Source organism: Panthera leo, chromosome F2 (assembly GCF_018350215.1).
Source record: "Panthera leo isolate Ple1 chromosome F2, P.leo_Ple1_pat1.1, whole genome shotgun sequence".
Taxonomy (NCBI): Eukaryota; Metazoa; Chordata; class Mammalia; order Carnivora; family Felidae; genus Panthera; species Panthera leo.
In genome coordinates this window covers 82,618,506-82,643,984 of record NC_056695.1, presented here as the reverse complement: position 1 = coordinate 82,643,984, position 25,479 = coordinate 82,618,506, and the positions used below count along the sequence as shown (strand labels likewise).

Genomic DNA, 25,479 nt, shown 5'->3' with positions numbered 1-25,479 from the left:
GCTCATCACAGGTGGCAACTCCCATTTGCCTAACAAGGCTCAGTGGAGGTGACACTCCCTGACCTTGTCACCGCCCTTGTTAACCTTGCGTGCGAGCTTGTGGGGGGTGGTGGTTACCTCAGAGCTCCGTGGTCCCTGTGATAGGGCCTCAGAAGAGGCTGACCAAGGACTTCCCGGCAGCAGACCTTGGCTCGGGGTCGTGGCTGGAGACTGGGGTGTGTAAGAGGGTCAAGAGTCAGGACCAACCAGGGGGCTGGCAGAGTTGCATGTCGAGTGCAGTTCTCAGACAAGGCCATGGAGCTCACAGAGGCTGAGTCAACGGACCCTTGGGGAGCTGCTGCGGCCCCTAGGGTGGCCACGTGCTGGGGTGCCCACCGGGGACAGATGCAGAGCCTCGGGGACTCTTGCCTCTTGGAGGAGGCAGGTGGCCTGGCCCAAGCCTTGACCTGGGTCTCCCTCATGAGCACACGCATCCGTGGAGATGCTTCAACACCAGCTCTCTGCACCTCCTGGGTGCCGTTGGCCTGAGGCCTGCTCCTTCTCCGTACTGGAAACCCCAAGGCCCTGTCGGGTCAGATGTGCCCGGACTCACAGATGTGGCCTGATAAGACAGGGGTCTTCAGGAGGTGTCTGGGCGGCCGCCTCAAGACCTGTGCTGCCCCTGCCCCACCCAGCACCTGTTCAACTCCACATCCTCCTTCCCTTTGGCTATACTGGAGTTGCCACGGTGGGGATGGGGGATGGGGAAGGCTCCCTTGGGGGGCGGGGAGGGGTTCCTTTTTGGATCCCAGGGTGGAGGCAGTGTCTCCCTGGCCCCTGCTGAGGACGGTGAGCAGGGAGTGAACTCCTGGGGGCACAGATCATCAGGCAGGCTGCTCTGGCCTGTCACCTCCCCACCCCTCGGCACCCAACCCTTCCCCCCAAACCAGCCCAGTGCCTTGAGAATGCATGGAAAACGGGGTGCCTCTGCCGAGAAGATGTGCACAGCCTGCCTGTCTATCCATGCCTCACCCGGTCCCATGTGGGGAGGCCTTGGGCAGGGCATTCCTGTGGGTCTGTCCCACCACCCCCTCCCTCATCCTTTAATAAAGAATCCTGAGCACACATGGGTCCTGTGGAGTCAGGCGCACACGGCTACCCCCTGGACATCTACCTTCTCTCCGAGGAGACCATCACGGCTCAGACTTCCAGCCCCCTTCTGAGAACACCCGCCCTGGGGCCCTCCCCCCCCACCCCCCGGGGGCGGGTGGCAGGAGGAAACAGACGCAGGAGGCCACCATGTAGAGCCTGTCGTTTATAGGTCTCTGCCGGTCTCGTCCGTCTGTCTGTCCGTGTATGTGTTTCTCTCTACTGAAGGGGCAAGGGGAACTCTCATGTAAAAATCCAAAATACAATCCTGCCTGGGAACGGCCACAGCGAGGGGCAGTCCAAGCGTGGCTGTAAGGCCTCGAGCTGCCACGGCACACAGGGCTGGGGCCCTCGCTGCTGAGCAGGCTCCACGCCCAGCCTTCGCCCTGGGGCCTCTAGGAGACAGTGGGGTCCTTGGCTTTGGGGGGTTCAGAGCCCGTCAGCAGGGAGATGGTGGGGTCATCTGCGTAGTCGTCCCCCTCCGAGAAGTAGGAACCCTCCCCCAGCTCGAAGAGCACGGGCAGGTCGCTGCTTCCCATGTCCACGGAGCCCGGGTCCACCAAGAACAGGGGTTGCGCCGTGTAGTGCACCAGCTGCTTCCCTGAGGGTGGGGGCTGGGTCAGGGCACTGGCGGGTGGGGACGCTGGGCTGGGGCAGGGCAGGGGCTCAGGGCTTGGCTCACCTGAGTCAGGGCTGCTGTTCTCTGCCTCAAGGGGCCTGGGGGGCTCCTGGGGAGAGAGGAGCTCCTGGATCTGCCAGGGCAGGAGGGGGCAGAGTGAAGGTTCCTGCTCCCTGCCCGCCCCCCTCCCCCTGCCCCCCCCCCCCCCCCGCCCCGCCCCGCCTACGCACGCTGGCCAGGCTGCTGTCAAGGTCGGGCAGGCTCATGTCGGGCACCGTCACTGAGGGGCTGAACAGCTGCAGGGAAGGGAGGGCGGTCAGGCTGCGCCCGTGAGCTGTGAGCAGGGTGGGGGTAGGGAGGCACTCACGTCCAGCAGGGCGCTAGTGTCCACACTGAAGCCGTGGCTTGTCAGCATGGTCTGCAGGTTGTCCAGATTGGAGTCCATGGCGTCCAAGTGGTCACTGAGCTCGGTCCTAGCCAGAATGAGGAGGGCAGGTGAAGTGGAGCCCTAGGCACCCCCAGCCAGGTGCCCTCCTGCTGGTGGTCACAGCCACCACACAGAGAGGGGCTGTCCTCAGCTATACCCCCACCCCACTTGGGCTCACGGGAAGCCCTCCGAGGCGGGGCCCCATCGCACACCTGGTGTGGGCCCGGGGGGAACGTGTGTGGGAAAGGGCCAAGGTGCTTGGTCACTGGGGCGAGAGCAGCTCAGGCTGTGCCAGCCGGTCCTGTCGCTGTGAGGCCCAGTAAGGCCTCTGGCAGCACTAAATGGCTGAGCCAAAATGACAGGGGGGCTCAGGATGGGCTGGGGGCGGTTTTCAGGCTCGGCAAGGTCTTATCTCTACGTTGGAAGACAGCAGGGATGGGGAGAGGGAGCTGCGGGCAGGGTATGGAGGGCTGGTCTCTGGTGCATGCCGGGAAAGAGACCTGGGTCTGGAGGCTGTGGGCGAGAAGGCCCTGGGCCACCTGGTGGACCTGTGCCATTGGACAGGTGGCCAGGCTGGCTCTGGGAGGTGTCCACAGGGCCCTGCCCCAACCTGAGAGGAAGCCAGTCAGCACGGCAGCCAGGAGCCTGGCTGCACCAGTGGCAGTGCCAGGCGGGGAGGCCCATCTCTGTCGGTCAGTGAGCTGGGGCACTGGCTTGGGCCCCAGAGCCCGGGGTTGGGGGGGCTGCTCCCTGCTGCACAGGGCCCGGGACGCCCGTTCACCAGGCAGGGCCAAGTGCTCATGGCCAGGCCAGGGTCTGGTCCGAAGCTGGGGAGGGGCCTGAGCTCTGGCGGAGCCCTCCTCCCTCCCCAGTGGGGACGGCGCTAACCCTGGCTGGACTCGGCCATGCAGAGAGGAGGGGCAGGGGAAGAGGCGGGCGACCCCAGACATCTGTGGAGCGCGAGCCAAACTGCAAGATACAAAGACAAGAGCCCCCCGATTGCAGGTGGGGGCCAGGTGGACTCCGTGCCCCCCGCCCTTGCTTGCCTGGCCTCTGGGGCAAGCCCTCTGCTGGGCAGGACAGATGCAGTGGCCTGTCGCAGGAAGGGGCGACAGCAGCGGCCAGAGCGGCTCAGAAAGCAGGTGCGACAGACCCGCAAGGCTGCACACCCTTGGCTCCTGAGGCCCTGGGGATGTGGGACAACGGGCTCTGAGCTCAGGGCCAGGTCTGCTGGCTCACCCCCCGGCGCCCCTGCGCCCACAGCCTGACGACCGCCCCACACCAGCCCTCCAGGACAGCGCTAGCTAGAGGCCCAGACGTGCTTCCTGAGGCTGTGGCGGAGGCGGGTGGGGCGGCACTCACTTGTCCAGGCAGGCTACGCTGAGGCACTTCTCAGGGGCCGAGGCAGGTGGGGGCGAGGGTGAGGGGCGACGGCCCCCCGCGTCCGTGAGGGGTGCGGCCGGGGCGGCAGGGGCAGGCTCGCTTTCCCGCAGGATGGAGTCAATGAGGGCGGTCGGGGACAGGGGTATCTCCACAACAGAGGACGGGTGTCCAGGACTGGCCTCCTCCACCCGGGGGCTCCGAGGAGGACTCGGGGGCTCCTCCTTGACGCGTACCAGGGGGCTGCTGGACACTGGCCTGCACGTCGGGGGACACACACGTCAGCAGCTGCCGCCTCTGCGGGCCCACCCTTCTCCTGACGGTTGGGTGACGTGGCCCCCACCTCTCATCTACGCTTCCGCCTGGGGAGGCCAAAGGGCTGCCGGGGGCCAGCTCGGTGATGTCGGAGATGATGGGTCCGGAGTTGGTGACGGTGTCTGGGGAGTAGAGGCTGGAGCTGCTGTAGGCCGGGGAGGGAGCCTGCCATCAAAGGGAGGTGACCTGTGTGGCAGGCGCTGCAGCACGTGCCTGCCCCGCCCAGGCCAGTCCTGCCGCGCCCCGCCCGGCGCTCACCGAGTAGGGGCCCGAGCCATGGATGTGCTCCAGGGAGTATTGGCGGCCGTACTTGGGCATGGAATGTGCCGCACTGCTGTCGTTCAGCATCAGGGGGCTGCGGGGGGGGGGGGGGGGGGGGGGGGGGCCGGTAAGGGTTGGGCTTAGGTGCCTCCCCGAGACCTCAGGGCCACCCGGGCCTCAGCCAGGGGGAGACAGGGTGGCCCTGGGCCCCGTGCTGGGGACGGGCACCCCCTGTGCCTCACATCTTTCTCTTCACCCCCAGGATCCGGTTGGACTGCACCAGTGAGATGAGGAACTGGATGAGCTGCGGGCAGAAGGGCACAGTTAGCCTGGCCCTGCGAGGGGCCCGCCAGGCTCCCCCCAGGCCCGCTGCACACCTTGTTGACGACTTTCTGCTGCTGGGCGTGCTTCTGCCGCAGGCTGGCCACTTCCCGCCACAGGGCCTCGTTCTCGCTGTAACACAGTGGGCGTGGTCAGCAGTGCTGGGGGCCCTCCACAGAACCCCCCCCCCCCCCGCCCCGTCCTGGGCAGGCACGGGGTCTGGGGTGCGGCGGTAACAGGGCTGGGGGCAGACCGCCAGGGAGGACACGCAGGGGTGTGTCAGTTGTGGGGGCGGGGGCAGAGCACAGGACTGGGTGTGTTGGGTGGACCCCAGGGTCCTGGCTGAGACCTCCTGGACACCCTTGAGTGTTGCCCCCCCCCTCCGCCGTCCCTCTGAGCCATCTCTGCCCCACCTGAACCTGAGGAGAGGAGGGAAGGCCAGGGGTACAGAGAAGCATATGGCAGCTGTCCTATGCCCGTCCTATGTCACTAGGTCTGGGTGAGCAGGGCTGTGAGCAGCCCGGCCCTTCTGATGGGCCCCCAAGTGTCTTACTGACATGGAATTGCCCCTCTTGGCCTCGACCTGCAAGGCACCCGTGTCCCGGGAGGCCAAGTTCACCTGGCCCCACACCCAGATGTCCTATAGCCAGAGGCTTCTGCCAGCCCCAAATGTGGAGAGCGGGCCCAGGAGCCTCTTCCAGGACTTGGGGGTCGCGAGGACCTGCCCCCTGAGAGGCTTTCGGGCCACACCGAGCTGAGGACAGCCACCCCAGGCTGCGGTTCCTGAGGTCCCCGGGGCCCCCAAGTGCATAGAAGGCGGCCCAGGCCGGCCCTGTTAGGGGTCCTGGTTGAGGAGGGGAGCACAGGGCCGGTTACTGGCGGCCAAACGTGCCCCAGCGGCAGTGGGGGCCAGTGGGAGCGTTGGCGCTGTGGGGGCGGCGGAGACCAGCCCCCCCGGCCTGTGGAGTGCGCACTCGGGACGCAGCGTGAGGAGCCGAAAGGGGAGGCAGGTGCCAGGAGCCCAGCTCTGCCCGTTGGGGCGGGAACTGGGCTAGACCCTGTGTCTCGGGGCGCCCGCACAAGTCCAGATGTAATCCTGTGCTCGGGAGAAGCCTAGAGCGCCCCTGTCTCAGACTGAAGGAGGCAGGGCCGGTGGGAAGGGGCCCCGGGAGGGGGTGGCCAGTGCCCCGGCCGCACCTCTCCTGTCTGCTCTTTCCTCAGCCTGCCTCCCACGGGTCCCCTCGTGCTGCCGCGTCCCCTGCCAGGCGCCCCCCGCACGTGCCGTGTGGAACCTACTGCTTCATGGCCAGGAGTTTGGAGTCCATGCTCTCCTGCTTCCCCTTCATGAGCTGGACGTCAGTCAGCAACTTGGTGACGCTGTCTTGGCGGATCTTTACGTCCTCATTCTTCAGGGTGGATACCTGGGACCCCGGCGGGGGCGGGGGGGGGGGGGGACGGGGAAACAGTTACCGAGATGCCCACTCCCCCCGGGGGGAAGAGGGGAGGGCCCGGGATGCCGCAGAAGGGCCAAGGGGCCGGCAGTCTGGAGAGGGGCCTTCAATGGGGGGAACGGCCAAGGGGAGTCCCAGATGGACAAGCAGGGAGGAGAGGGCCCATCAGGAGGAGGGCCCAGGGCAGCCAGGCCAGCAGCTGACTGCCCCTAGCAGTCGTAGGTCCAGCAGGACAGCAAGTAGCCGCTGCTCCCTCTCATAGTCTGGAGGAAGGCCTGAGGAGGCAGAGACAGGGAGGCGGATACTCACGCTGGTCACTTTCCTCTTGATGTTCTCAAGGAGCTGCTCCTGGCCACGCAGGAAGCACGGGTGCTGGAACTCAGTGTCGTCCCTCTCCGGCTTGACCAGGCCACCCTGCTCAATGTGGACCACCTTCCGGAAGCCGTCTGCACATGACGGGGTGGAGCAGCTCTGCCTCAGGGCCGGGCACCGCCCCACCGAGGGACAAAGGGAGGGGTCCGGGAGGAGGGCCATGCCTGGCACGGCCCTGGTCACACCACTGCCTGCGGCAGCTGGGTGGTCTTGGTCTAAGGGAGACCCCGTACCCCAGACGACAAGCCCTCACCAGCGTGTGTGCCCGTGTCTGGCTGGGACTTCAGAGACTCTTCCCTGAGACTCTGCTCCCCTGGGAAGAGGCGCCCTGGCCGCAGGCCCCCCAGATGCGCCAGGCTCTGCATCATGCCCCGCCCCACACGCCCAGATAGCAGGGTACTCACACATGTTGAGCTGCCGCACGAAGCTGGCCATATTGTTGTGCTTGAAGTACTTGGGCAGCACCTCCTTGGCAAACTGGCCCTGGTCGAACACGTGGAAGCTGTTCCCGCTCTGCTGGGAGGCAGGCGGCAGAGTCACACGCGGCCCACGAGGCACAAGTCCCCAGATGTGCCCGGTCCCTCCGCTCCTGCGTGTGCCCTGCTGGAGGCCCGGGACTGGGTGACGGAAGCCACACGGCCAGAGAGATGACGGGACCTCATCGCAGCCAGGAAGCCCTGCCCCGGGGCTCCAGAAGTTGCCTGAAACACGCGGGACCTCACGCCCAGTCTTTAGGGGACCTCGTTTTCGCTTTAATCAGATTTCCCCCAGGAACAACCAAGACCCCAAGGTGAGGCAGCCAAGAAAATGGCAGGAAAACACACAGTTGTATTCAGAAATGCAACCTCGTTCTTCTTTCGGCATCTGAGGCGGGAAAAAGAGGTTGTGAAACAGTCACTGCATTACTCATCTTCTATCCCCTCATTTTTTAAAAACACACATTTTTAAAATTTTTATTTAGGGGCGCCTGGGTGGCGCAGTCGGTTAAGCGTCCGACTTCAGCCAGGTCACGATATCGCGGTCCGTGAGTTCGAGCCCTGCATCAGGCTCTGGGCTGATGGCTCGGAGCCTGGAGCCTGTTTCCGATTCTGTGTCTCCCTCTCTCTCTGCCCCTCCCCCGTTCATGCTCTGTCTCTCTCTGTCCCCCCAAAAAAAAAAAAAAAAAAAAATTATTTATTTATTTTTGAGAGAGAGAGAAAAAAGGGGGTGAGTGGGGGAGGGGGAGAGAGAGAATCCCAAGCAGGCTCCGCACTGTCAGCGCAGGGCCTCACACGGGCCTCGAACCCACGAACCTGAGCCGAAACCATGAGTCAGATGCTCAATCGGCCGAGGCACCGGTCACCCCCATCTTCTTTCTGACCTCAATCCGGAAGCTACCAGGAAGGTTGGCAAGGCCAGCCTCTGCTGGAAGGGCCTTGGGGTGTGGGGCAGGGTCCTGGAGCAGGGCCAGAGAGTGGTGAGAGGAGGAGGGGGTGGGGGGTGACAGGACATGCATGCTACCCTTGAGTCCGCCAGGGACACTGGGCACGGCTTCCCCCATCGAAGAAGGGGCTAAAGGTAAGGAGAGAGAGAAGCCAGAGGAACCCTGGTGGTAGGCAAAAGCTAGAGCCTTGTGTGTCCACACACGTGCGTGCATGTGAAAATGAACCCAGATATAAGCATGTGAAGGGGTGGAGAAGGTGGAGAAAGGGCCTCTGAAAAGTCTTCTCCTCCAAAGAAGCAGTAAGAAAACCGGCCAAAACGTTACAGTACGCTTTTTCAGAACTCTGAAAATCAACAGCAACGTGGGAAGCCTTTATTCAAGAAAAATGATTCTCCTGCAGTAAGATCAGTGAGCTTTGTGGTATCTTGACTTGCCCTGTTCCCGCTTCCCCTCCTGTAGCCCCATTCCCAGAGAATTACTCTCGGACCAGTCACACAGCTCCCTGGGAGCTTCCACTTGTAAAGCTGTCTTTGCTTGATTTGACCCAAAGCTCTCCCAGTACAAAAAGCCTTTTCCTTAGGGATGTTTGTTGATGACATCAAAAGAGGATTTCAAAACTTTGTGGTTGCTTCAGGCAGAGGATAACAGGGCAAAAAACAGGCTAGCTAGAAAACCTCAAAAGGAAGAGCTAGGGAATGAGACCTCGAGAGGGGTTTTGAAAAGCTCCAAAACATTCCTGGGCATCCGGAAGTCACATGCATGTGTAGGGCTGTGTGGACAATCAGGGAAGACCTGACGTGGCCCTAGGCGCGCACCTCTGGCTGACTCGGAGGCTCTGCACAAGCAGGAAGCAGAGGACAAAGCAGAGGCGTCACCTACCTGGGCTGTGTGCCGAATGCAATAAATCCCCCAACACCTACACGGGGTCCCCCCGCAAAGAACAGGACATTTATTGGTTCCAGGAGGCAAGGGAAATTTCTGTTCCCTTGACTAGCTCACTACTAAGCTAGCCAAGCAGACTTCAGTGGTCACGAACAACAAAAGACCATAAGTCATCCAGAATTCGTTCAGAAAAGTCACTAAAGAAACGAATACCAGCAACTACAAGAAATAGCAACAGCAACAAATCTGGGGAGGAGGGAGAATCTGATATTCAGAAGCTAACACATACCACATTATATTAATTCAAAGTCCAGTTTCCAATGAAAAAGTATGAAACCTGCAAAGAAACGAGACATGGCGTATACACTAGGGAAAAAAAGCAATCAATTGAAACCATCCCTAATGAAACTTGGAAGTTGGATTTACTAGACAAGGACTTTAAGTCAACAATTTCAAATCTGTTCAAAGAATGAAATGAAATGGCAGCTAAAGAAATAAAGGAAAGCATGAGAACATCTCGCGGAATGAAGAATACCAATAAAGATAAAAATGAACCAAATCTGAATTAAAAAATATAATTGCACCAACTTATGCCCAATGGAAGTCCCAGGAGAGAAAAGGACAGAAATAGCTGAAGGAATAATGGCCCAAAATTTCCTAAGTTTGATAAAAAATGTCCAGGAAGCTAAACAAACTCCATTAAAAAAAAAAAAAAAAAAAAAAAAAAAAGATTAAAACTGATTTCTCATCAGAATCCACGGAGGCCACAAGGCAATAGGATTACATTTAAAGGGGCCAAAAGGAGGGGCACCTGGGGGGGGGGCTCTGTCAGTTACATGTCTAACTCTTGGGTTCAGCTCAGATCATCACCTCATGGTTCATGGGATCAAGCCCTGCATCGGGCCCCATGCTGGCAGTGCAGAGCCTGCTTGGGAGTCTTTCTTTCTCTGCCTCTGCCCCGCTCTTGCTCTCTCTCTCAAAATAAATAAACTTAAAAAAAAAAAAGTAAAGGGGCTGAAAGGAAAAAAACCGGTCAACCAAGAATTGTATATCCAGCAAAGCCTCGCTTTGAAAAGTAAGGAGCAGGGGTGCCTGGGTGGCTCAGTTGTTAAGCATCTGACTCAGAGCTCCAGGCTCACAGCCTGCTTTGGATTCTGTCTCCTCTTTCTGCCCCTGCCCCGCTCATGCTGTGTGTGTGTGTGTGTGTGTGGGGGGGGGGTGTCTGAAAAATAAACAAACATAAAAAAAGTTTAAAAAAAAAGAAAAGGAAGGAGCAATTCCCATTTCTGGGATTCAAGTGTGAGATCTACTGAACCACTCCCAAGTGAAATAAAGCTTTTTTTTTTTCTTTTTCCTTTTTTTAATTTTTAATGTTTTTAAATTTATTTTTGAGACAGAGAGAGAGAGAGAGAGAGAGAGAGAGAGAGAGAGAGAGAGAGAGAATGAGTGGGCAAGGGGCAGAGAGAGAAAGAGACACAGAATCTGAAGTAGGCTCCAGGGTCTGTCAGCACAGAGCCCGACGCGGGGCTCGAACTCACAAACTGTGAGATCATGACCTGAGCTGAAGTCGGATGCTTAACCAACTGGGCCCCCCAGGCACCCCTATTTTTTTCTTTTTAAAAGTTTACTTATTTTTGAGACAGTGTGCTTGTGCAAGTGGTGGAGGGGCAGAGAGAGGGAGACAGAGAACCCCAAGCACGCCCTGCACTGCCAGCACAGAGCCTGACACGGGGCTCAATCCCATGAACTGTGAGATTTCCTCGGGAGAGAGGCAGTCAGAAGGAAAGAGAGCTCTGAAGGGGCTCCCCAAGGGAACTCACTTTATTTGAAACAAAACGTAAGGAAGTTCAAGCGTAAGGCTGCTCTTGAAAACAACGGCACCTCTTGGTTCAGAGTAACCAGCTCAACCAGGCCCAGCCTGTTCTACAGGAGAGAGGCAGCTCACAGCCCTCCCAGAGTCAGAACAAACCTCAAAGACAGGCCTTCAACACTACCACTGGTTGAATTTAATTGGGTTAGACTGCTCAACAATTTGTGCCCTGGGGCACCGTCAAAAAACACCACCACAATCAGGCAGTAATTAGAGCCTAAAGTCTGGGTGTAATACCCTGGGAGGCAGTAGAGTTAACACTGAGGTCAAAGAGAATACAGACTTCACTAAAATAACCCAGCTAAGTCACAAAACAAACCAGCACAAAACAAAAACAAGCCTGGGGGGGAGGTGGGTGGTGGGTGGGGTGGTCATCGAGAAGTACCACATTACCTAAAATATACTTTTTCAACAAAATTATGAGACACGAAAAGAAGCAGCAAAGTGTGACCTGTGCACAAGGGAAAGGAGAAAAAGCCAACAGAAACAGAGCGTGAGAGGGACAAGGTGTAAAGTTTCCTCAAGACTTCGAAGCAAACATCATCTATATGTTTAAGGATGAGGTGACAGTGCCTTGCCAAAGAGAGAATCGCAACAAAGAGACAGGACTTATAAAGCAGAGTCAGATGAAAATTCCAGAGTCCAACAGTACAATAACCAAAATGAGGAATTTACTAGAAAGACTCAACAGCAGATGTGAACTGGCAGAACAAAGACATCAACAAATTTGAAAATGGATTGATAGAGATGATGAAAGCAGAAGGACAGAGAGAAAACAGAGTAAAGAAAAATGAAAGGAGTCTCAAAAAAACAAAACCGAACCAAACCCAAAACCTTTAACTGCCTCAGCGTACGTGTAAATGGAGTACATTTCGTTACAGGAAAGAAGGACCAGAACAAATACTAAAAGAAATAAGGCCTGAAAACTTCCCAAATTTGCTTCAAAAAATCAGTAGACATGCTATGCCATTCCTGAGGTCAACTCTGCTTTGTTTCGTAAGTGTTTTTATAGGGGCGCCTGGGTGGCTCAGTCAGTTGAGCGTCCAGCTTCAGCTCAGGTCGTGATCTCATGGTCTGTGGGTTCGAGCCCCGCATTGGGCTCTGTGCTGACAGCTCAGTCTGGAGCCTGCTTCGGATCCTGTGTCTCCCTCTCTCTCTGTCCCTCCCCCACTCTCACTTTGTCTCACTCTCTCAAAAATAAATAAATGTAAAAACAAAAATAAGTGTTTTTATAATCCTATAGTTTTGGTATACAGATCCCTGCATGTTTTACTATGCTTGTATTTAAGTTCTCATCTTTTAAAAAAATTTAAAAATGCTTATTTTTGAGGGGAGGCAGTGTGAGAGGCAGAGAGACGGAGGCAGACACAGAATCCGAAGCAGGCTCCAGGCTCCAGGCTCCAAGCTGTCAGCACACAGCCTGACGTGGGGCTTGAACTCACGAGCCATGAGATCATGACCAGAGCCAAAATCATCTGCTTAACCGACTGAGCTACCCAGGCTCCCCAGTAGTCTTTTGGAGCAACTGTAAATGATATTAAAAAAACAAAACACATCAATTTCCTATTGTTCGTTAGAAATGCAATTGATTTTTGTATGTTGACCTTGTATCTAGTGACCCTGCAAAACTCAATTCTTTAGTTTTAGGAGTATTTTTATAGATTTCTTGAGATTTTTCTGTGTGGACAATCATGCCATCTATAAATAAGGTCGGTTTTATTTCTTGCTCGCCAATATATATTCTTTTAACTTCTTTTTCTTGTCTTCAATTACTAGATAGGACTTCCAGTACAATGTTAATTAGAACTGGTGAAAATAGAATTGTACCTTGCTCTATCTTAGGGGAAAAGCATTCGGTCTCTCCTAACATTAAGTATGATGTTAGGTGTAGATCCTTTTTTTGTTATCGGGCTGAGTATGTTCCCCACTATTCTCAGTTTCCTGAGTTTTTTGTTTTTCGGCTTTTTTTTAATAAATGAACATCAAATTTGTCAAATATTTTTTCTGCAAATAATATGATTATGTGGCTTTTCTTCTTTACGTTGTTAACACAGTGGATTACACTGACTTAATTTTAAAATCCTGGACCACCCTTCCGTTTCTGGAATAAGTTCCTTGTGTTGTGACATCACTCTTTTTATATATTGCTAGATTTGCTTACATTTTACAGAAAACATTATGAAAAATGCTGGTTCTTAGTTTTCTTAGACTATTTTTGTCTAAGTTTTAAAAAATTTTATTTTTAAATAACTTCTATACCAAACATGGGGTTCAAACTCATAACCCTGATATCAACAGTCACGTGATCTTCCAACTGAGCCAGCAGGTACCCCTGTGTGTGTTTTAAGGTTTATGTATTTTTGAGACAGAGAGAGACAGAGTATGAGCAGGGAAGGGGCAGAGAGAGAGGGAGACACAGAATCCTTAGCAGGCACCAGGCTCCGAGCTGTCGTCAGAGCCGGCCGGGGGTGGGGGGAGAGAGACAGAGTGTGAACAGGGGAGGGGCAGAGAGTAAGGGGGACACGGAATCTGGACAGGCTCCAGGCTCCAACACACAAACTGTGAGATCATGACCTGAGCCGGAAGTTGTGGGGCTTGAATCCACAAACCGTGAAATCATGACCTGAGCTGAAGTCCGTTGCTTAACCAAATGAGCCACCCAGGTGCCCCTGTGTTTGATACCAAGGTAATGCTTGCCTCACAAAATGAGCTGCAAAGTGTTCCCTCCTCTGGTGTTCTGGAGAAAGTTGTGTATAATTGGTGTTATTTCTTCTTCAAATGTTTAAATTTGGCAGTAAAATCATTTGGGCCTGGACTTTTCTTTTTAGGAGGTTTATGACTAGGAATTCAACTTCTTTAATAGAGTTAGGACCATTAAGGTTATCCATTTCACCTTGGGCAAGTTTGACACTTTACGGTTTTAAGGGAATTGGTCCATTTTTATCCCCGTTGCCAAATGCACATGCATACAGCTGCTCAAAGCACTTCCTCATTACCCTCGTACCGTCAGAGGGGTCTGCCGTGACACATGTGCTCTTTGTTCCTGATATTGGCAATTCAGGTCTTGTGTCTCTGTCAGTCATGCTACAAGTTACCAATTCTTATCTTTTCAGAGGATCAGTTTTTGAATTAATTTATTTTACTGTTTTACCATTTTCGGTTTCAGTGACTTCTTCTGTTGTCCTTATCATTTCCTTCCTTATGCTTGCTTTGGGTTCACTTTGCTTTTTTTCCTACTTTCTTAAGGTGGAAGCTTAGAAGCCATTCTTATTTTCTAATGGGATCACTTAATTGTATAACTTGCCTCTGAGCACCGCGTTAGGTGCTCTCACATTTTCAGGGAGCAGGCATTTGGTGGACTGCTGGGGGACATCCGTGGGACAGGAGATGGAGTACCCCTCGGATGGAAGATGGAAGAAAAGACTGCTCCTTCTGGGGCCACACACTCTCTCTCAGCCTTGATGGAGGCGCTCCCAGGCTGCATCTGTCATCCATGCGCATGAGGTAGACCGTGTCTCGTCTCGTCCCCAGGACAAAGTGTTTGCTGAGTTACACTCTTGCTGACTAGGGATCTCTACATAACTGGCCACCAGGGACACCCCCCCCACCCCACACTTCTCAAATGGGAAGATACAATTACATCAAGTTTATAATTTAAAATGCATAGCTTGATCCACTTTTGACATACAATTGTTTACCACCACATGCGAGAACAGAAGACATTTCCATCACCCCCGAAATCATCCTTATGTCCCTCTGTGGTCAACCCCCACCCCAGGCAACCACTGACCTCATCTTTGCTCCCCTGGATTTGCCTTTGCCAGAATATCACATAAATGAAATCACAGAGCATGCAGCCTTTTGTGTTTGGTACCCTGCACTTAGCACAACAGAATGCTTTCAAGGTTCGGCCACAGAGTCTTGGGGAAAGCTGTTCACTCCTCTTCAGTGCTGAGTGGAGCTCCCTGCGGGGGGCGCCGCCGCTTGTCCGGCCACTCCCCAGCAGGTTGACCTGTGGGTCGTGTCCTATTTTTGGCTCTTGCAAATAAAAGTGCTATCAACATTTGCATTCAGGTCTTTTCTTTTTTTTTAATGTTTATTTATTTTTGAGAGAGAGAGAGAGAGAGAGAGAGAGACAGAGTGTGAACAGGGGAGGGGCAGAGAGTAAGGGGGACACGGAATCTGGACAGGCTCCAGGCTTCGACTTATTAGCACAGAGCTGGACGTGGGGCTCGAACTCACCAACCAGGAGATTATGACATGACCTAAGCTGAAGTTGGATGCTTAACTGAGTCATTCAGGTTTTTTCCTTCTAGAAGTCTTCTAGTCTTAGCTTTTACATTTCAGTCTGATTCATTTCAGTCAGTGTTTGTACACGGTGTGAGGCACATGGCGAGCTCACATCTGTGTTTACGGGCGCCCAATTATTCCAGCACCACGTGTGGAAAAGACTACTCCTATAGAATTGCAACAGCACCTTTGTCAAAAATCAATGAACTTTAGGGGCGCCTGGGTGGTGCAGTCGGTTAAGCGTCCTACTTCAGCCAGGTCACGATCTCGCGGTCCGTGAGTTCGAGCCCCGCGTCAGGCTCTGGGCTGATGGCTCGGAGCCTGGGGCCTGTTTCCGATTCTGTGTCTCCCTCTCTCTCTGCCCCTCCCCCATTCATGCTCTGTCTCTCTCTGTCCCAAAAAAAAAAAAAAAAACAAAAACAAACGTTGAAAAAAAAATTAAAAAAAAAAAATCAATGAACTTTAAATGGGTGGGTCTCTTTCTGGATTCTCTAGTCTGTTCTGTTTATATGTTTACAGTTATGCCAATTTCACTCAGTGCCGATTATTACAGCTTTATAGTAAATTGTGAAATCAATTTGTGTGAACATTCCAATTGTTCTCCTTTAAAAAAATGTCTCAAGGGGTGCCCGGGTGGTTCAGTTGGTTAAGTGGCCAACTTTGGCTCGGGTCATGATCTCTCACCGTTCGAGGGTTCGAGCCCCACATTGGTCTTTGTGCTGACAGTGCAGAGCCTGCTTGGGATTCCCTCTCCCTGTCTCTCCCTGTCCCTCCCCGACTTTTGTTTGTTCTCTCCCCCCCCCCCAAAGTGAATAAATAAACTTAAAAAAACTGTCTGGCTATTCTCTGTTGAGAATGTTTGGCTTTGCTTTTTCATATAAACTCTAGTAGGGATCACTTTACCAACATTTACAAAAATGTCTGCCGAGATTTTACTGGGATTGTGTGAAATCTGTTTTCATCCTACCAACACCGGGTCTTCTGTTTATGACCATGGCATTTCTCTCCATTTACTTAGATCCTCTTTAGTTTTTCTCAGCAGTGTTCTATAGCTTTCCGTGCACAAATTTTCTACATGGTTTACAAGGTCCACACCCGTGGTAACTGGTCTACAGGCAGCCCTCAATGATCCCTGCCTCCGGGGACTCACACCTTGTGCTGCCTTCTCCTGTGCTGTGGCTGGGTTGTTCCTGGTGACCACCAGCACTTAACAGGTGACGTGTATTCGAGAACACATTACAAAGGCCACACTGGATCCCTTGCTCTGGGAGCAGCAGGCTGACAGGCCGAGGGAGCAGGCTGAGGGGCTCCTGTGGTGAGGAATGGAAGCCACCTGCCACCCCGCACTTGAGCGAACTTAGAAGTGGGTCTCTCTTTGCAGCTGAGCCTCGAGTGCCTGCAGTCTCGTGAGAGACCTCGCGTCAGAATCAGCTCGTGACTCTCAGAAACTGTGAGACGTTTGCTGTTTAAAGCAGTTAGGTTTGGAGACAACTGGTTACACAGCAAGAGATGATATGGCCGGTAAGTATTTTGTGTTTTTTTAATGCTATTGTTAAATATTTCCATTTTCAAGGGTTCATTGTTAGTATACAGAAATAGAATTGGTTTTTTTACATTAACCTTGAATCCTGTGACCTCACCAAACTCATTTACTAGTTCTAATCACTTTGGTATTTTCTTTTTTTTGTACATTTCTTGGGACTTTCTAAGTAAATTACAATGTTTTCTATAAACAGAGCCAGTTCTATGTCCTACCTTCCAACTTTTCGGTCTTTTATTTACTTATATCTGCCAGACTACCCGACCAGGGTGTCACACACATCGTTGAAGAGGAGTGGCAGAAGCACCTGCTTTTTCAGGGTTAAGTACAATGCCAGCTGTAGGTTTTCATAGCCGCTTCCTATTAGGCTGTGGAAATGCCCTTCCCAGTTTGCTGAGCTTTTACCACAAAGTGAGTGTTGAGTTTGTCCAATGTTTCCCCTGCCACCGTTAAGGCGTCGTGCGGGTTTTCTTCTCTTTGTCCGCCGATGCGGTGAGTTACAGTGGGTTCTGAATGCCGACCAGACTCCATCCACAGAGCTCCCTTCTGGCCTCGCATCTCACAGGTGCTGAGTCAGTGTTGTTCTGGTCTGGGTCCCTCTCTGTGCAATTCTCTTTCTTTTTCTGGCTGCTTTTACGATTTTTTCTTCATCGGTTTTCAGTAATTTGTTAGTGATATGCCCTGGGTTTTTTTGTTCGTTTGTTTTTTATGTGTGCTTATCCTCCTTAGGAATTCTTGTAAGTGTTGGATCTGTGGGTTCACAGCTTTCCAAAGATTTGGACAACTATGTCTAAGCGTTCCCTCTCCCGTTACTCTGGAACTCCACTTGTGTGTCAGGCTAGGCGATATCATCCCCGTGAGGCTCTGCTTCCGCTCACTATTTCCGGTCTTGTTTTTCCCTGTACATCACCATGGACAGCATCGATGGTTACTCTCGTTCAGTGATCTTTTCTTCTGCAGAATCTAATCCGCTATTAATCCCCAGGAGTGACGTATAAAAAAAAAAGCTTTGAATTTTAGAATAACTTTATTTTTTTATTTTTGTTTTTTTAAGAGTAACTTGAGATTTACAGAAAAGTTGGGAAGACAGTACAGAGCTCTCACATAGCCCTCACACCGTTGTTAACAGTGTTAACACTGTTGTCACAAGGAAAGAATCAATATGCAGGTTTCCCCTGCTGCCCGGAAGTACGGCGTTCCTATGCCAACATTCACAAAGCCAAGAATTACTGTTAATGGACATGGAAAAATTTAGAGTATTCCCAGACCCAAAAAATCACCTCTCTTCAGCTTTTCTGATACCTAAGAACACATCTTGCAAACAGATGCACAAACGAAGCAGAGATGAATCACAAATGCTCACGGACACAGAGCACCAGCTCTAGCAGCTTGATGCGAGATCTGAACACAGTTCCTGAGCAAGGAGCTTGGCGCGGCCACCCCTGCTGCTCGGAGCGCACACTGCCTCTGTAACAGCTCGCCGCAAAATCAATGCTGGATGCTATTTTTGCTTTTGCCTTTTTTTGTAAAAATGAAACTCCTCTTCGGATTTCTTTCAGTTAGTGAAAACAGATAGTAATGTAGGTCTTTTGTTATAAAAGTGAAATAGCGTAAAATGAACTCTCTCTCTCAAAAAAAGTGGGATACCTGCACTTTATTATTTACTAAATAAAGTCTCTATCTTATTCAGATCTCCTTAGCTTTTACCTACTATCCTTCTGTCCCAGAACTTCACCTAAGAGATTACACCACACTTTGTTGTTACGTCTCCTTACGTTCCTCTTGGCTATGACAGTCTCTTTGACTTTTCTGGTTTCTCATGACCTTGACAGTTTTGAGGAGTACCGGTCCAGTATTTTGTAGAATTTCCCTCAATTTGGATTTGTCCTGTGTCTTTTCCTCACAGTTATGAGGTTGGGGTTACAGAAGGTTCTGGAGAGGAAGACCATAGAGGTTAAGTGCCTTTGTCATCACACCACGGCTGGACACTTACATGAGGCCATGTCTGTCGGGGGTCTCCACTGTAGTTACCCCCCACCCTTTCCCACTCGGTGCTTCTTGGAAGTCACTATGTGTAGGCCACAGGTACAGGTGGGGAGATATGTGTCACCTCCCTGGAGGGAGTGTCTACACAAATAATGTGGAATTCTGCACGATAGACTTTTCCATTGCCATTTTATTTGCTCCTTTCTCTCTCTCTCTCTCTCTCTCTCTCTCTCTCTCTCTCTCTCTCTGTCTCTCTCTTCCACTGTCTTCATGGTTTTGGTTTGCTTCTTTGAGCACTCAATATTTTTACAATTGCTTTAAGGTCTTTGTTGGCTAGTTCCCATCACCCCTGGGAACACAGCTATGACTCCCCTTCTTTGTCACAGGATGCACTCTCACGCCCATTGGCTCATCTGTTAGTTCTGACTGGGCCCTGGACACGGGGGTCTTTACGTTGCATCTGGGTTTTGTGGTATTCCTCCTGAGAGTGTTTCGTGTGGATCAGCCTGATCCTTTCAAGGCTTGTCTTTAAACTCGATTACGTTGCATTTGGGGCAGCCTTTCTTAATTCAGTCCCACCTCCAACTTGTAGGTCTTCTGGTCCTTGTTGAACGCTCCACGTGTTCAACATGGTTCCTCTGCTCTGGCTGTGAGAATTCAGGTAACTCATGGCCCTGTCTGAGCTCTCCTCAGTGACTGTTCCTTCCCTAGAAGGTTCTCAGGCTGGCTTCATAGGTCTCCTCCTGTGGATGGGTGAACCAGAACTCTGCTGAAGACCTGAAGGGGCTCATGTGCAGACTCCTGGAGCTCTTTCTTAGTCCAGCTCCCTTCTCTGGTACCACACCTTGCAAATTCTAGATGCCTCAGTTTCTCCAAAGTCTGGGCTGTTAAGTTTCCCCTTTCTGTGCTGGAGTTTGAAAACTGCCTCTAGGTAGAAAGACTGGAACCTGTGTGGTTCACCTGTCCTTGTTTTCCAATCCTGAACACTGTTCAAGGGTTAAGCCCACATTGAACGTGTCCTATAAGCCCTACCTGAAGGGCCATCAGGAGTTTCAGATGTCTCCTGGTGAATCCATCACAGAACCCGATGTTCTCTCTCCCTGCCTCGTGGTTCAAGGCCCTGCCTTCTCTGCTGCCTCCAGGGAATCCTGGAGGTGATCTTAGCTTTTCCTAAAAAGGCCTCTGATTAGAAATATGGAAGGAACAGGGAGAAGTGAGTGCCCATCTGCTTGCTGGTAACCAATGCCCTCACCCTGAAATGCATTTTTTTAAAAAAGTAAACTCTGGGGGCTTCTGGATAGCCAGTCGGTTGGGCATCTGACTCTTGGTTTTGACTCAGGTCATGATCCCATGGTCGTGGGATTGAGCCCCATGTTGGGCTCCACACTGAGTATGGAGCCTGCTTAGGATTCTTTCTCCCCCTCTGCCCCTCTCCTCAGCATTCATGTGCTCTTGATAAATAAATAAATAAATAAGTAAATAAATAACAACAACCCACAAAACTCTACACCCAGCATGGGGCTTGAATTCACAACCTCAAGATCCAACAGTTGCATGCTCCATGCACTGAGCAGGTCGGGTGCCCCAAGATGCACTTCTTGGTAACTGCCAAGTCTGACTAAATTTGGAGCCTCTGGTCTTATTTTTGATGGCCCTGGGAACAACCTAAAATGAATCCAAAATTCTGCAGGGATGTATGTTTTTACAGACAGGGTCTCTGTCTTTGAGTATTTTCTCCAAGGGCTCCACGACCACAAAGGGTTAACAACCACTGTATTCCATGAGGGAATACCACTGCATTTTTCAAGTATCTGCCCCAGGACACCTTAGTCCCCGGTTTTTGTTCCTCAAAAGTCAATCCAAAGACCAGTCTGCACGATGTGCTCCGTTCTGAATGTGGCTGGCCGACTACTCTCTGGGTTCCAGGAACACGGGCATTAGAGGCAGTGAGAGTATGGCTGGAGCCAACGTGGCCACAGAAGCAGAGAAATCCGGGTGTAGAGTGAGGTGTCAGGGGGCGTGAGGCTGGTCCAGAAAGGGAGAGCCACTGAGGACCCCTCCTCTATCCTGGCTGTGTCCTTATCTGAGTGTGAGACCATCTGCACCACCACGTCCTTTTCTGGTTTCTGCTCAAGTTCACTTTATTAGTTCCTGCAACACAGGCACCGATACATCCCTCCTAATCCTTGGCCCTCTGGCCACTGGCCCCCGGACTCACACCTCCAGACCATCGAGCGCGTGCAGGTTAGTGACTCTGCTCACTCTGACAGCTTTCAGGGTCAAGAAAGGAAGAGTCGGTGGTGCTGGCTGCCGTGCTACCAGGACTGGGAAGCATTTGAGGGCAGCTTTCCTCGTTTCACAGCCTCCTTCCAGAGCTGGAGAGAATCCCGCAGCCAGAGCTGGAAGCCCCGGGGTGTATGGAGCGTGAGGACCCTGGCTCAGTCCCTGGTGATACACGACGGGAGCTCTTTGCACCTCCCAGAGTGGGTCCTGCAGGTTCCACTGCCCCCTCCCTGGTCCTTTAATAAAGAGTTCTGAGCACACACGGGTCCTGAGGAGTCAGGCGCACACGGCTACGCCCTGGACATCTACCTTCTCCTCAAGGAGACCGTCAACGGCCCAGACTTCCAGCCCCCTTCTGAGAACCCCCACCCTGGGCCCCTCCCCCCCCCCGGGGGGGGGCAGGAGGAAACAGACGCAGGAGGCCACCATGTAGAGCCTGTCGTTTATAGGCCTCTGCCAGTCTCGTCCATCTGTCTGTCCATGTATATGTTTATGTCTACAGAAGAAGCAAGGGGAACTCTCACGTAAAAATCCAAAATACAATTCTGCCTGTGAACGCCTGCAGCACAGGGCAGTCCAAGCGTAGCTAGGGTCTAACTAAGAAAGCAGGTGAGGGTGGGGCCGGCGTCTTGAAGCGTGGAGCGCCGGGAGAAGGCAGTCAGAGAGCAACAGTTGGCCATCACCAGGAAGACGGTGGCCTTCAGGTCCAGTTTAACCAATCCCCAGCTTTCTTTGCTAAGTTTCCTAATGTCTTTGAGACTCAGTTTTCTTCTCTACGAAATAGCCATTTGTCACCTTCTTGCATGGCTGTGGATGGAGAACAGATATAAAAAGGCTCAGTTTAGCCTCACGCTGCAGGCAAGGTCTGGACAAGCACACCTGTGCTGCTTTTGGCAGCTGGTCCTGCAGCCGTCTGGGTTCAGGGAGGCCCTGGGAGCCTCTGCGCCCTGCCATGTGCCTCCCAGCCTGCCACTGGGGAGCACTAACCCGGGGTGCTCCTTCAGCATTTTGGCTCAACCGACAGATCCCCAAGGGCAAGATCCAGAGGGCCTGCCCGGTCCTGCCGGCTGTCTGAGAACGAGCTCGGCAGGCCTCACCTGGCTCTCAATGCCAGGAGAGGAGGAGTGTTCCTGCCGGTCATGGGAGCTCTGGAAATGTTCCATGGCCAGCTCTGAGTGTACGGGTTGCACGCAGACCAGTTCAAGTAGTCTCACAGGGAGCTGATGACCTAACTACAGGAAGTGCTGTGCCTAGGACTCTCCACCCAGAGACCCAGCCCCTCCAGAGTGAGCCTCCGACCGCTGGCACTTCAAGGGCCATATGGGACAGGCCCTGGCCTTGGCGACCTCCAGTTCCTAGGCCTCCACCTCCACACAATCCTATTAGGTTCATTCCTGCTCCCAAAGAAAAGAGAATTGCACAGAGCAGACCGGTACCAGGGTGGGGCCAGAGAGGCGCCAAAGGCCAAAATTTAAGGAGCCCCCCCCACCAGGGCCTCCTCCACGTGGCCCTAAGAAAAAGCGCCTCCTTAAACTGTGCCGTCAAGCACCTCCCAGCCTCACCCAGGCCTGATCCCTAGGCCAGACAGGCCCAATTCACAGAGAGTCCCAGTGGGTGTGGGTGGTAAGGGGAACAGCACAGGCTGCAGGTCAGAAGCGCTGGGGCACACCCACAGGCTACACTCATGCTCACCGAGTTCCGTCCCTACAGCAGCAGGAGCTGCAGGGTCTTGTGGGACCTCTAAGGACCCGCTGAGATGCCGTGCCCAGGGTGTCTTTAACTGTATGAGGATCTGAGAGTGAGTAAGCCAACACGACTGTCTGGGGGCAGTGACCTGTTGGTCTGTCCTTCAGGCTGGGCACAAGAAGCCCAACGCTCTGGGAATGCAAGCTGGTGCAGCCACTCTGGAAAACAGTACGGAGGTTCCTCAAAAAATTAAAAATAGAACTACCCTACGACCCAGCAATTGCACTACTAGGCATTTATCCACGGGATACAGGTGTGCTGTTTCGAAGGGACACATGCACCCCCATGTTTACAGCAGCACTATCACCAATAGCCAAAGTATGGAAAGAGTCCAAATGTCCATCGATGGATAAACGGATAAAGACATGGTATATATATACGATGGAGTATTACTCGGCAATCAAAAAGAATGACATCTTGCCATTTGCAACTATGTGGATGGAACTGGAAGTTATTATGCTAAGTGAAATTAGTCAGAGAAAGGTAAATATCATATGACTTCACTCATGAAGAGTTTAAGAGACAAAACAGATGAACGTAAGGGAAGGGAGACAAAAATAACATAAAAACAGGAAGGAGGACAAAACAGAAGACTCATAAATATGGTGAACAAACTGAGGGTTACTGGAGGGGTTATGGGAGGGGGGATGGGCTAAATGGGTAAGGGGCATTAAGGAACCTAACCCCTGAAATCATTGTTGCATTATATGCTAACTAATTTGGATCTAAATTAAAAAAAATAGTAATAATAAAAAAGCCCAACGCTCTTCGGACGTGGCCCCACTGGCCAGGGTTTCTGGGGATGAACCCCTTCCCCCATCTTATTCACCTTTGAGAGTCAAGCACCAATCCTCTGACTGCCCCTTGTCCCTTAGGTCAAACGTGGTGAGTCTCTCTTGGTAGAACTGAGAGAAAACTTCCAACACAAAGGAAAAACCACCGAAAGCAAAGACATCAGAGCTTTCCAAGGCCTCTGAGAGCCAGACTCCGGGCCATAAGTCTGCAGAAGGCCCTGTGTGAACTTTTTTGACAGAGGACACAGGTATAGGACCATCTCCTGTCTCTGAGCCAGGCAGCTCAACAGCCCCCTGCACAGCCTGGAAAAGGGCTTCCTTCCACTGCTGAGCTACTGTTGTGATTTCTCTATTCACTGCTGGTGCCAGCCCTTACCACTATGTCCTGCTTGACCTGCATACAAGCCAGGAAGGATCAAATACTTGTGCTCCAGCTGGTTCCCCATCCCCCTGCCTGGGGTTCATGGGTGGTGCAGCCACTCTAAGTGAAGGCTGTCACAGGCCTGACCATTCCTGTTCAAAGGCCTTGCCCAGAACACAGGCTGTGGGTCCTGGAGAGTATGCTGGTGACACTTCACCCACTCGCCTCACAGTCTCTAAGCAGAAAAAGAGAGCAGATTAAGGGGCACCCTAGCAGGTGGGGTGGATCACCCTAGTAGGATTAGGCTTGGAATATTCCAGAGCATTTCTGATGCCCCTCCCTGGTCTGGGTTAAGAGTGTGTCCTGGGAGTTAGGGGAAGGAAAAAGAGGAAGAAGGAAGATAAAAGAAGACAGAAACATGAGACCACTCCCTTGGGTCAGAAAAATGCAAGGTCTGGAAACAGTGGATGGTACTACCACGCAGCCTTTGGGAAAGCATGCTGCCCCTCTTCGGGACTCCAGTCTGTCCTCAGAGTAAACAGGCAGTGCACTGAGAAATGGAGAGTGCCCACACAGGCATGTCACTGAAACCAGCACAAAGTGTCTCCCAAAAGAATGGGGCATGATATCTAGTTTCTTTATTCCCAGTCTTCAGGCAGCAAACTTGAGCAAACAGACCGCCCAAGAGAGAACTTGGCCTCCAGCTAGGGGCTAGCTTCAAGCTAAACATTTCTTCATTCCTAATGGCCTAAGAGCATGAAGGAGAAGTACTTCAAGTCTGAGAAACCCAGCGTTTTGGCCCTCAGGAGGTCAAAGTGTATTTGGGGGCACCCATAGGCTCTGCATGACCAGAGTGGCCTTTCTTCAGGTCACCCATTTGCCAGCCTGGGGTATGGCTCTGGCCCTCCCCAGACACGACATCACAGCTCGGATGGGAACAGCAGATTCTGAGCTTCAACTCCATACACACTCTCTGATTTACCTCTGCAAAACCGGAGTCGTCCGGTCTTGCAGGGTCAAACCATGTAAACAAGCCTGCTGCCAGGCAACTGGAGACAAGGACTTGAATAAACTCGTCCTGTGAAGAATGAAAACCAAAGCTGCTCTAGGAAAGCCCAACTCTACTATCTCTGGACATGGGTTCAAGATCAATCTGAACTTTATGACGTTTTACTTTCTGTTTTCGCTCCCTTTCCTTTCGCACTAGAGCAACGCCCTCCAATTCACGCGCCACGTCCTAATTTTCTCCAAATAGCTGCCGACCACACCACCCTGGAAACTCATTTGAGAAGATTCAGAGGATCACCTAGGCTGACTGTTCGCCAGCGAGATTGGGTACTGTTCTAAGGACAGACACACTTCCGCGATTGTTCAACACTTAGCGAAAGACCAAAGAAGAGGCCCTTCCTCCCCAGCCCAGGGACACTTGGCGCGGCAGGGGCCGACAAGGAGCGGGCCCCTCACGTTTTCCTCCGAACGCTGACCCTGAGCTCCCGCCCCCACATCCCACCCCTCACGGGGACTCGCCCCACCCCCTCACCGGGCTCCAGCAGATAAGCGCGTCGGTGTCTGGGTCGCTCACGAGGGTCCACAGCTTGGTCAGGAAGGCCGGGACGTTGCTGGGCCCCGCCGCGCCGGGGCCCACGGGCAGGTCCATACCGTGCAAGGCGGGGAGAGGCGGTGGTGACGACCGCGAAATGGGGCCGAGGGCCAGGCTAGCGCCGCCGCCGCGCCTGCCGCCGGGGCAGCGCCACCGCCGCCGTCCGCTGCGCACACACGGCCCCGCGGCCTAGCATGGCCGCCGCCATCTTGCGACGGGCGCGTCCCCGCCGGCGCCGCCCGCTCGCGTCACCCCGGCGCGCGCACGCCGGCCCCGCCCCAGGCCCGCGCGTTCCTGCCGCCGCGCGCCTGCGCCCGCTGGCCCCGCCCCGCCCCACCAATCGGCCCGGGCGGGGCGGGACCGGCCGCGCCCCCTGACCCCGCAGGCCCCGCCCCCAGTCCCCACGCTGCCGGCGCTGCCGGAAGTGGCG

General features: G+C 53.3%; 1 protein-coding gene across 4 annotated transcripts; it reads right to left on the bottom strand.

Moving 5' to 3' along the window:
* Positions 1-1,274: 1,274 nt before the first annotated feature.
* HSF1 (heat shock transcription factor 1) lies at positions 1,275-25,291 on the bottom strand. 4 transcript variants are annotated; one of them, XM_042923978.1, is made up of 14 exons: positions 24,990-25,291; positions 6,679-6,790; positions 6,212-6,348; positions 5,748-5,872; positions 4,508-4,583; positions 4,373-4,434; positions 4,128-4,224; positions 3,898-4,034; positions 3,537-3,812; positions 3,063-3,143; positions 2,115-2,220; positions 1,978-2,043; positions 1,811-1,880; positions 1,275-1,729 (listed from the first exon to the last, which is right to left on the bottom strand). In XM_042923978.1, the coding sequence occupies exons 1-14, from the start codon at positions 25,104-25,106 to the stop codon at positions 1,524-1,526; spliced, it is 1,668 nt and encodes a 555-aa protein (XP_042779912.1). In that variant the 5' UTR covers positions 25,107-25,291; the 3' UTR covers positions 1,275-1,523. The 4 variants fall into 4 exon arrangements, with proteins under 4 accessions (XP_042779912.1, XP_042779913.1, XP_042779914.1 ...); XM_042923979.1 differs by having other exon boundaries at positions 6,679-6,787; XM_042923980.1 differs by lacking the exon at positions 3,063-3,143.
* Positions 25,292-25,479: the final 188 nt, after the last annotated feature.